This window comes from Elephantulus edwardii, unplaced genomic scaffold (assembly GCF_000299155.1).
Source record: "Elephantulus edwardii isolate Elephantulus edwardi_28Jun2011 unplaced genomic scaffold, EleEdw1.0 scaffold00110, whole genome shotgun sequence".
Lineage (NCBI taxonomy): Eukaryota > Metazoa > Chordata > Mammalia > Macroscelidea > Macroscelididae > Elephantulus > Elephantulus edwardii.
Window position 1 is genome coordinate 8302065 of NW_006399860.1, and position 10906 is coordinate 8312970.

A 10906-nucleotide genomic window follows, 5' to 3' on the forward strand; every position below is an offset into this window, starting at 1 on the left:
AATCGATCTGATTCCTATGCATACCATCAGGTGAAATCCAGACACTATACCACAGAAATTTCTTAATGAGTGTATTAGAAGGAGGCACTTGTTTAAAGAGGAGGATAGAGCCTGTAGAAATCTTCTCAATATAATTGAAATGTTGGATGTTATTAAATGTCATCAGTTTTCACATGGTGGCATAGTGCACTTACTAAAAGGTTGGAATATACCAGCTGCTCTACATGAGAAAGGCAAGTCTCCTGCTATATAAATGCAGCTTTAAAAACCCAATGAAGGGTTGCTATGAGTCAGAATCACCTGGAAGTCAGTGGGAAAACATGTCATACTTGGAGTCTCTGGGTCACACAAATAGTTAATTGAAAGATTAACTATGTTTAGGGAGCAGTAGTTGTTCAGTTGTAGAACTTTTGCCTTCCAAAGTTGGAGACTCATTTTCAATTACTGATTAATGCATCTTTTAAAAAAATTTTTTTTATTTCAATGAACTTCTACAGAGATTTTGGAATTCCATTCATTCATTGTTGCACTTTTCTCCCCCCCCACCTCCCCTCCCCCATTCTCTCCAATGAAGGAGTTTTGCTTTTGCTTTTCAAGGAGTGATTAATCCATCTTAAGGCTTACCATGATTCCTTTGTCAGTCAATGGTGTGATGATGCTAAACAGATTTAAATGGAGCTTCGTGATTGAAATGGCCTATAAATAAAGACTAGGAAATCAAGAGACAAATTGCATTGGGAAAGTCAGCTATCAGGGACCTCTTAAGAGTACTAAAGGGCAGGAGGAGGTGGAGAGATTGGAACTCTCATGCACTGCTGGTGGGACTGTGAAATGGCGCAACTATGCTGAAAGACAGTTTGGTGCTTTCTCAAAAAGCTGAGCACAGGAACTCTATCTATATGACAATCCTAGGAATATACACTAAAGAAATTAGAACTGAAACATAAGCAGAGATTCTTTCACTAATGTTCATAGCAGTGTTATTGTCCATAAAAAAAAAATAAAAAAAATAAAAACAAGGGAGATCTGGTGGCCTAGTGGCAAGACGCTGCACTGCAATCCCAGAGGTACGTGGTTCAAATCCACCAGATGCTCTGCTGAAGAAGGAGGGGGCAATCTTCTCCTGTACCAGTCAGATCTGATTTCATGGTATACGTAAAAATAATACAATAAAAATTTAAAAAAACAAAACCAAACATAGAAACACCCCAAGTATCCAACTACAATCAAGTGTTTTGAGAAATTGTAGTATAAGCACATTATGGGATACTGTACAGCATTCAGGAACAACAATTTTGATGAATACTACGTAACTTGGGATAGATTCGAGAGCGTAGTCAACTAACTCGGTCTCACAAGGACAAATGCTGCATAAGACCATTATTGCAAAATCAGAAAAATAACTAGTAAAATGTGGATGAGGGCCCAAAGGGAGAAGGGTAGGAGCAGAGGGCTGTGGATGGGTAAAAGGGCAATCACAGGGTCTCAGATTTGGTGGGTGGAAGGAGAAGGTAAAGGAAATGTGAAAGATCTGGCGAGGACCTGAAGAGGGTGGGTATGGTCCAATGATGATTAATTATAAAACACAACGCACGGAAAAAGATTGTATGAAACATGTCAAAGATGGAAAATGTGGGGGAAATCTGCAAAAACACAAACATTCTTGAAAAAAAAATGATTAGTGCCTTTGAGTTATGGTGTTTAAGGAGAGTACTGAATAACTCATGAACAAGCAAATATATTTTGGAAAAACTGCAGCTGAGATCCTTCTGAATCACATAGATTTTGGAAGTGTCATTAGGAGGATGTCTTGCAAAAAAGACATCATCATGCTTGGAAAGGTGGAAGGATAGAGAAAGAGAAGAAGACTCTCAACAAGTGGGATTAACACAGCAACTATAATAATGGTCTCAAGTATTAGAGAGATGATGAGGATGGCACAGGGACGACAAGATTCAGGTCCATTGTTCATAGGATTGCTATGAGTCATAGTCAAATTGATCCTGCAGAAGGTGAAACCAGGTTGTTCTTTGGAAGCAAGGACTGTGAAGCTCCATCTCACATAGTTTGGGCATGTTGCTAAGAGGGATCAGTCCTAGAAGAAAGACATCATGCTTGGAAGGATGGAGTGTCAGTTCAGGAAAGGAAGACTCCTGGATCATAAGGATTGACACAGTGACTATGACAATGGGGACCGGTGTGTCAGAGACAGTGATATTGGTTGCTAGGGGTCGTAGTTGACTCAATGGCATATATCAGCAATAACAAAAAAATACTGTCACAGAGTAAAATAATATTTGAAGTATAAACCCAATAGACACTTGGAATGTTTCTCTGTGTGTTTGTGTGTGTATAAGTGTACATTACTAAAGCAATTTCATAGTAGATAGTAGAATAAACTCTGTAATGTGATTTTCACTTTCTATTTATTAATTTAAGTTCATTAAATTTAGGGTTTGGTTTTTTGTTTCTGAACTCAGAACTTGTTATTAGGGAGAAAATTAACAGATTTCAGAATCAATATTTTCTAGGAGATAATTTCCCTTACTCTTTTAAAGAGCTGAAAAAGTAGATTACAAAATATAGACTAAGAATGAAAAGGAAAATATTCTTCTGTGAAGAAATTGCCTGAAATTTAGTGTATCAATTTTGTGAAATCAATGAGGTATTATTTTCACATCTTTAGATTCACTTCTGTTTCTTTTTCAGGCCCTGATTAGGTTGTCAAACAAAAAGCCTCTAGACAAAGCAATGTGTTAATGATGATGAAAATTGAAAAAAACTCAGTAGGTTTTATTACTATGTCTGGCTCTAAAATTATTTAAAGTAATCATGTGTTGAATCTTTAGTTCACCTCTGTTTCATGATTTTAGAAAATAGAATTTTCAAATGCAGGAGAGTATGTTTAAACTTAGCTTGTTTCAACAGACACTAGGTCACAAACAAAGATGACCAATAGTTTCTAAAGGTGTGCATCTGATAAAAAGGAAAGACTCCTTTCCTTATTCTCTACTTTTGGCAAATGAGTTTAGTTTATTAAGACAAGTTGTTATTAAAATAAACTGCTAACTGAAAAGCTCACCTAAGGAAGTCTATTGCAGCATGTAATAATATTTCTAGGTAAAACAACTAGCTAATGTTAAATGGATCTTGGCTGGAAGCAGGGAGTACCAGAGGAACGTCTATTTGTGTTTCATTGATTATGCAAGGTGTTTGACTGTGTGGATCACAACAAACTGTAGCTGTCTCTAAGAGGAATGGGAATCTCAGAACACTTGATTGTGCTAATGCGAAACCTATACTTGGACCAAGAGGCAGTCATCAGAACAGAGCAAGAAAACATTGCATGATTCAAAATTGGGAAGTGTGTACACCAGGGATGTGTTCTATCTCCATACATTTTCAACCTATATGCAGAACAGATTATCTGGGAGGCTGGGCTCTATGAAGAAAAATGTGGCTTCAGGATTGGAGAAAGATTCATCAACAATCTGCATTATGCAGATGACACAACACTGCTTGCTGAAACTGGGGAGGACCTGAAGTGCTTGCTGCAGAGGATCAAGGACTACAGCCTTCAATATGGATTGATGCTCAATATCAAGAAAAGAAAGATTCTACCGTAGCAAATGGCAGCATCAAGATGGATGGTGAAGAGATAGAGACTGCTAACAACATTAGTTTGCTTGGCTCTACAGTCAACACTCTTGGCACCAGCAGCCAGAAAATCAAAAGACATATTGCAATGCGAGAGTCTGCTGTTAGAGAACTCTCCAAAGTACTGAAGAGCACTGATGTTACTCTGGAGACTAAGGTGTGCCTGATACAGTCCATGGTCTTTGCAACCACTTGCTATGCATCAGAGAGCTGGACAATGACTAGGGGTGATAGAAGAATTGATGCCTTTGAGCTATGATTTTGGAGAAGAGTATTGAAATGGACTGCTGAAAAATGGAACAGGTTAATTCTAGAGGGGTTTAAACCAGGCTGTTCCTTGGAGGCAAGGGTTCGGAAATTTCGTCTGGCATACTTTAGACATGTTGCCAGAAAGGACCAATCCTTGTAGAGGGATGTCATGCTTGGGAGGGTGGAAGGACAGCAGAGCAGAGGAAGACCCTCTATGAGGGAGACTGATTCAGAGACTGGGGTAGTTGGAGTAGGTGTGTTGGAGACAGTAAGATTAGAATAGAGCAGGGTTTAGGGCTGTTGTACATACGGTTGCTATGAGTCGCAGGAGACTCAACGGCACATAACAAGAGCATCAACAGGTAAAACAACTATGTTATGTATAATTATCCTGTTTGGGTGTTTTTTTTTAATTTTATTATTTTTGTGTGCGTGTACCGTCAAATCAGATCTGACTGGTACAGGAGGAGATTGTCCCTCCTTCCCCGGCAGAGCATCTGGTGGATTCGAACCATTTGCCTCTGGGATTGCAGTTGCAGCTCCTTGCCACTAGGCCACCAGAGCTCCCCTAATTATCCTGTTTTTAACAGTTAAAGAACTAACTCAGGGTAGTTCTCATGATTTTGTCCATAGGGACTTGTGTTGCTAACACAAATGTCTCTCTGCCAGTTGAAATCTGACAGCAACTTCCCAGTACACAGACGAGCCATTTCATCACATGCCATTTATAACCTCCAAAAACTTGATGCAGGATCAACTATGGATCAATTCCAACTAGCCAGCAATAAATTTTAAGGGTCATTACCTATAATTTATTAAGTAATTCTTACATATATTAGTATAATTTACATATAGGCATTAAAAGAATTGTTTTCTTCAGAGATAAATTTAATTTGAAATATTGTTAATATAAAAAGTATTTTATATTAGAACAAAATAATATCATTTTTGTTAATACATTAGCATTTATATTTTATTAAATAAGAAACATAAGCTTAATCATAAATAAGGTATTGGTTAATATATTTCATTCTAATTTAATTAAAATATCATGTGCTTGTATGACATTCATCATTTTATTTAAATTCTTAATTTTGTGTTGTTGAAAAATAGTAGCATATTTTTTAGTATGCCTTGTACAATAAATTTAAATATGTTAGAATATCCCATAGGATCGTTTTCCCATTTATCTCCTAAACAGCTTAATTGTAAGTGCTAATTTAGGAATTTATAAAAGAAATTTTATTTCTTTTTTAAAATTTATGCCTAATGCATGCTCAGAAGTAATCTATTTTAAATGATAATGTACTCTGAGTCCTAGAAGATACATGCATTTTGTATACACAGCACTTAAACGTTTTATTTGTATTTCAGTCTTTTGTAAAGGACTACATGATCTCTATCACCAGACTTCTGTTGGGATTGGACACCATACCAGGATCAGGGTTTCTTTGTTCTGTAAGTTAATTATTTCTATACTATAAGATTGTTATGATAGAAGGTTTAGAAATCCAACTACATAATAAGTTGGCTTATTTCCTGTGTCATACATATTTTTCTGATGTATTCTGACTGAATTCCAGTGAGTGTGTGAGTGAGTGATGTAAAAAATTAGCATTTAAGATGCAGTTCTATATTAATTTTTTGCAGGAGAAATATTTTCATAATCATAATTCAAAGTAAGTGCTTTTTCTGCCTGGAAGTTTTGGACTGACATATTCAGACGGCCATGTTGCCTGAAAAACAGATCAGATATGTTAAGCCCTGTCTGGGGATTGTCGATTGTTTTGTAGATGAATACTATGTGTTAGGATGTTTAATAAAATGCCCTGCCATTAGTTAAAATTCAAGAGTATAAAAAATGGATTAGAATTCATGTCCTCCTCCTTAATACCGTGCTTAAATTACCGTATGTTTCTTTTTTCTTCTGGAGGGTCTCTTAACATCCTAAGATTTTCAGCATCTCCTGATCACTTAATACCAGAAGTGGCCTTTAGTCATTGCAACATTTAAAAGATTCTCCATGTTTCCCACCCTTTCCCAGTTAATTCTCAGTGCTGCCTTCCCTACTTATCCTAAACTCATATGAGATGTTAAGGCCTAGAGTTAAGTACTTGATCTTCTTGAGCGACAGATATAAATTGAGGTAGGGTTTAGGAAGTATGCTTGTTACGAATATAAGCATTTATTAAATGTTATTTTGAAATTCAAAAATACTAATGATTTGTTTGCCTTTAAGAATCAAGTTCACTACTTTGGCTCAACTTTCAGCCAAATAATAGCTCAATGACACCAGGGAGATACACAACTTACAAAGTCAATCAGCCATATAAGATCAAAAGGGTAGCAATAGAAAGAAAAAGCTCAAAAGGGGGATATAATAAGGAAGAGTCTGGGAAAGAAGTGAAATGCACAAGGAGGAAATGAGAGTAATGCTGTTACAATGTGGGCATTGCAATTAATATAGTTAAGCAAAATATGTATGAACAATGGAAAGGAGGATCAATTTAATCTATAAACTTTCATTCAAATCACAACTCAACATTAAAAAAAGAAAAAAATTATTTAGTGAATTATTAACATTGGAATTTATGATTAGTGTGTCCAGGAACATGGAGAAAAGGAGAGAAACAAATGGATAAAAGAAAATATTAATAGATTGTCATTTATGCTTATTAAAAATAAATTAAAAAACACTGACTTTATCTTTGCTAAATATTTAATATGTAAACTATTCGTATGTATTACAGATGAAAATCACTGAAGATGACTTATGGATCAGAACTTATGCCAGACTTTATCAGAAGTTGTGTTCTTCTACAGGGGATGTTCCCATAGGAATCTACAGGACAGAATCTCAGAAACTTAGCACATCTGAGGTTTGGAAATATAAATGTGTTTCTGCCAAAATATTCCATTTTATTGATTTTAGTTAGTTGAAAGCTTGGAAATTTTAAAAATAATATAGCAGAAACTGAAAATAATGATATCAATACATAGTTTCTAGTCACAAAAGAAAAAGAAATACATTTATTTGTGAGATAGCTACATACCCCCCAACACACACACACACACACACACACAGACACGCACACACACACACACTATGAGAACTCTACAAACTATTTTGAGCTAAGAAACTATTCTCAAGTTGTAATTCTGTCCTCGTCTTCTTTTGTACCTGTAGAATTTGTCCTTTCCAGATGATTATCACGAAGAAAATTAATTATGAGTAAACTTTAAGGTTCTGGTACATAAGTTAAGCCACAGCGTTTTTAAATATATTTCCTAACTCCATATATTATCAAGGAAGTAAAGCTAAGAGTAGGTAAGACACACTGAAAGTTACTTTTCCCACTCTGTAGATGAACAATTGAGGCCAAGATCAGTGAAAAAAGCTCAGTAGTTTTAAAATAAGACTAGAATCTGCCAATATGAAGCATGTCTAACAGCTGCATATACCTTAATAAATTTCTACCTTTTAATATGATCATTTGCAGTGTATCTGTGTTCTTTACTATGTCCTTAGTAAAGCATTACTTTAAAAAAAAATTAAACTCTGGTGCAATGAAAAGTTGGAAAAATTTACCATCCTGTCAATAAAATTGTTTATCATAAATAATGGTGTATATTCTTAAAGTACTTTTTGGTTAGCCATCTCTTTACTTGATATTATCTAAAATTATCTTAATTATGAGACTCACTGAGTCCTGGTTACACAATGGCTGACACTAGGATGCTGACCAAATATTAGGCAGTTTATATCCATCAGCTTTTTCAGCAGTAGAAAGATGGGCAGTCTGCTTAATTTCAGCCTAGGAATCCCTGTGGAACAGTTCTACTCTGTCCTACTGTTGTTGTGGCTGTTGAGTGGGGACTGACTCATAGCTGACCCTCCAGCAGGTTTTCAGAGGCAGTAAATCACGTGAGAGGAGATTGCCTATCCCCCTGTAGAGTAACTGCTGGATTCAGTCTGTGTTTCTTTAGGATTACAATGCAGCTTCATACCATTAGGCCACCAGATTTCCCTGTCCTACTAAGCTGCTGTAAGTTAGAATTGGTATAATGGAGAGGAGGTTCAAATCAGTTAGCATTGTTGTCATTTATAAAATCATTAAGTGAAAATTGATCCCTAAATAAAATTGGCTAATCTATTGGAAGCTAGTATTTTGAAGCTCCGTCTCACATACGTTGGGCACATGGCCAAGAGAAACCAGTCCTTGGAGAAGGACATCATGCTCAAAAGGGTGGAGGGACAGTGCAGGAGAGGAAGACCCCGAATGAGATGGATTGATACAGTATCTGGGACAATGGGAGTTGAGGTGTTGGAATTGGTGAGACTGGCTCAGGAAAGGAATAGTTTCAGAGCTGCTGTACATAGGGTTGTTATATGTTGTAGGTGACTCAAAGGCACTTAACAACAAAAACATACTATACTGGTTGTTTTTTATTTAAGCCTCTTTTTTAGAGTCAACAAGACCTTGGGGAGGGCCTTTGTATATAAAAATCGGTTGTTATTGTATTTTGAAAGAACATTCTTCTAAGTGGTACAGCACTTAATATGCTGTATACTGATTGATGTGGCCTGGGATTGCTGTGATGCTGAACCTTGTGCCAGCTGGGGTATCAAATGCCATAAAGTTTACGTTTGATGGAGCTCCCAGTTTAGGACAGGTTTGAAAGTAGAAGTGACATCCAATTCCTAAACAACATGCCTCTGGAAACTCTATGAACTTTGATAAATTATGGTAGTTATAGAAAGGATTCAAGCCTTTTGTTCATAGTGTTGCTATGATTTGTGCTCGACTCGACAGTAATCAACAACATTTATAGGAAGCTCTGGTGCCTTCCTTAGTGGTAAGGGTTTTGCTGCCAACACAGAGGCAAGCAATTCAATACTCTTCTCTAAACCACAATTCAAAGGCATCAATCCAGCTCTCAGATGCATAGCAAGTGATCAGAAAGACCATTTCCTGAATCAGATGCACATTAGTCCTCCAATTGACGTAATTACCCCTCAGTAATTTGGAGAGGTCCTTAACTGCAGACCTTTCTAGTACAATACACATTTCCTGATTTCCTGAATGCTGGTATCAAAGGTGTTAATTGTGGATCCAAGTGTGATGAAGTTCTTAACAGTTTAAATCTTTTCTCCGTGTGGGGATTGTGTCCTAGGGAGGGAGTGTTTCTTTTGCTTTTGAACTTGGTGTGTGTGTGGGGTGGGAGCTGGGCGGGGAGAGAAGTGCAGCAATGAATGAATGGAAATCCAAAATCCCTGTAAATGCTCGTTAAAATTATTTTTAAAAAATCTTTTCTCCATCTAGCATGATATTGCCTTGTAGGTCCAGTGGTAAAAATCTTTGTTTGATATTGAGATGCAATCCATATTGAAAGCTGTATTTGTTGATCTTCTGCAACGTGTTTCAAGTTCTCCTCACTTCCAGCAAACAAGGTTGTATCATCTGCATAACACAGGTTATTAATGAATTTCCCTCTCATTCTAATGCCACATTCTTCTCCAAAGATTCTACATTTTTTAATAAGTTGCTAAGCATACAAGTAGAATATGTATGGAGAGAGAATAGAACCCTGACACACTCTCTTCTTAATTTAAACCATGCAGTGTTTTCTTGCTCTGTTTCCCCAACCACTTGTTTGTCTATGTATAGGTTTGGCATGAACTCAATAAAGTGTTTTAGAATTCCCATTCTTCTCAATATTAGCCATAATTTGTTCTTATCCACGCAGTGAACTGCCTCTTCATAGTCAAAAAAGCATAAATAGACTATCTTCTGGTTTTCTCTACTTTGGGCCAGAACAAATCTAACATTCTCAATGATATCTCTGATTCCACAGCTTCTTCTAAATCCTGCTTGAACTCACTTGCATACCAGATCTGGATGACACTTCACTCTTCCCTAGGAAATTATCCCACTGTGACAGCAGCATACTGCAAAGGGAAGAAAAGAGACAGTAAATGACAAGAAGTCCATCCTGGAACAGAAATGCAAGGAAAAGAACTTTTTCACAAAACTGTCTGAAACAGAAATCCTTTCCTAAAACTAATATCTGGTATTTGGTCTTAGAGACTCCTGAACCCAAGAGAGACTGGCCACCGCCTAAGAGACCAGCACCAGTGTGAGGCATTAAGCATCACAGAAGCACAGAAAGCTTGAGACCTAAGCCATCATATCAAGGGCTAGAATGGCAAGGGATGTGTTGAATGGGGTAGGCAGGAGTAGAAGGGGATGCTGGTGGACCAGGGAAAGGGATGGGTCAAGACACAAGTGACAAGGCTTGGGGAACAACACTGAATATATTAGATACTTCTATAATTGGAAAAAGTCCTTCATCTACTCCTTTCTGTAAAATTCTTTTCTGTCAAATACTGTTCTAAAGCTGAGCATTCAAGTTAAGACAGACTAGGAAGAAGGACTGGCCAACCACTTCTGAAAAAAAACAAATCAGGCTTTTGAAAATCCTATGTACAATAGAGCACACTTAGAGTAGACTGGCAAATATGGTAATTGAGGCTGAGCCCTCAACTATGGAAACACAAAGAAGAAGGAACAGTTGTAAGCAGACACTGGTGATTGGAATGTGGGATGTGAGAAGCATGAATGTAGGAAAATTAGACATTGTTAAGAAAGAAATAGAAAGCATAAATGTGGAAATACTAGGTATTGGCAAAATGAAATGGATTGGCATGTGACATTTTGAATCAGAGAATCATATGGTAGAGATGAAAAAGTGAGGAGAAAAAGAAATGGAGTTTCTGTCAACGTGGAAAAAATAATTTCTAGATACATCTTGAAATACAATATTGTGAGTAACAGGATAGTATTCATATGTATGCAAGGAAGTCCAAGGAATGTCACTCTCATTCACCAACTATCATGCACCAACAAGGATGAAACATAAGATTTCTGCCTCCTTTGGCAATCAGAAATCGATCAAATATGCAATCAAGATGCATTAATATAATGGATAACTGAAATGC

At 36.8% G+C, this 10906-nt stretch overlaps 1 protein-coding gene across 2 annotated transcripts in view; it reads left to right on the top strand.

Annotated features, from left to right (window-relative positions):
* Window positions 1-10906, top strand: part of KCNT2 (potassium channel, subfamily T, member 2) — a 734552-nt gene that overhangs the window by 679152 nt on the left and 44494 nt on the right. For both annotated transcript variants that reach the window (XM_006892105.1, XM_006892106.1), the window contains 2 exons: window positions 5281-5364; window positions 6657-6785. In XM_006892105.1, the coding sequence (XP_006892167.1) occupies window positions 5281-5364; window positions 6657-6785 (213 nt within the window). The remainder of the gene's footprint in view (window positions 1-5280; window positions 5365-6656; window positions 6786-10906) is intronic.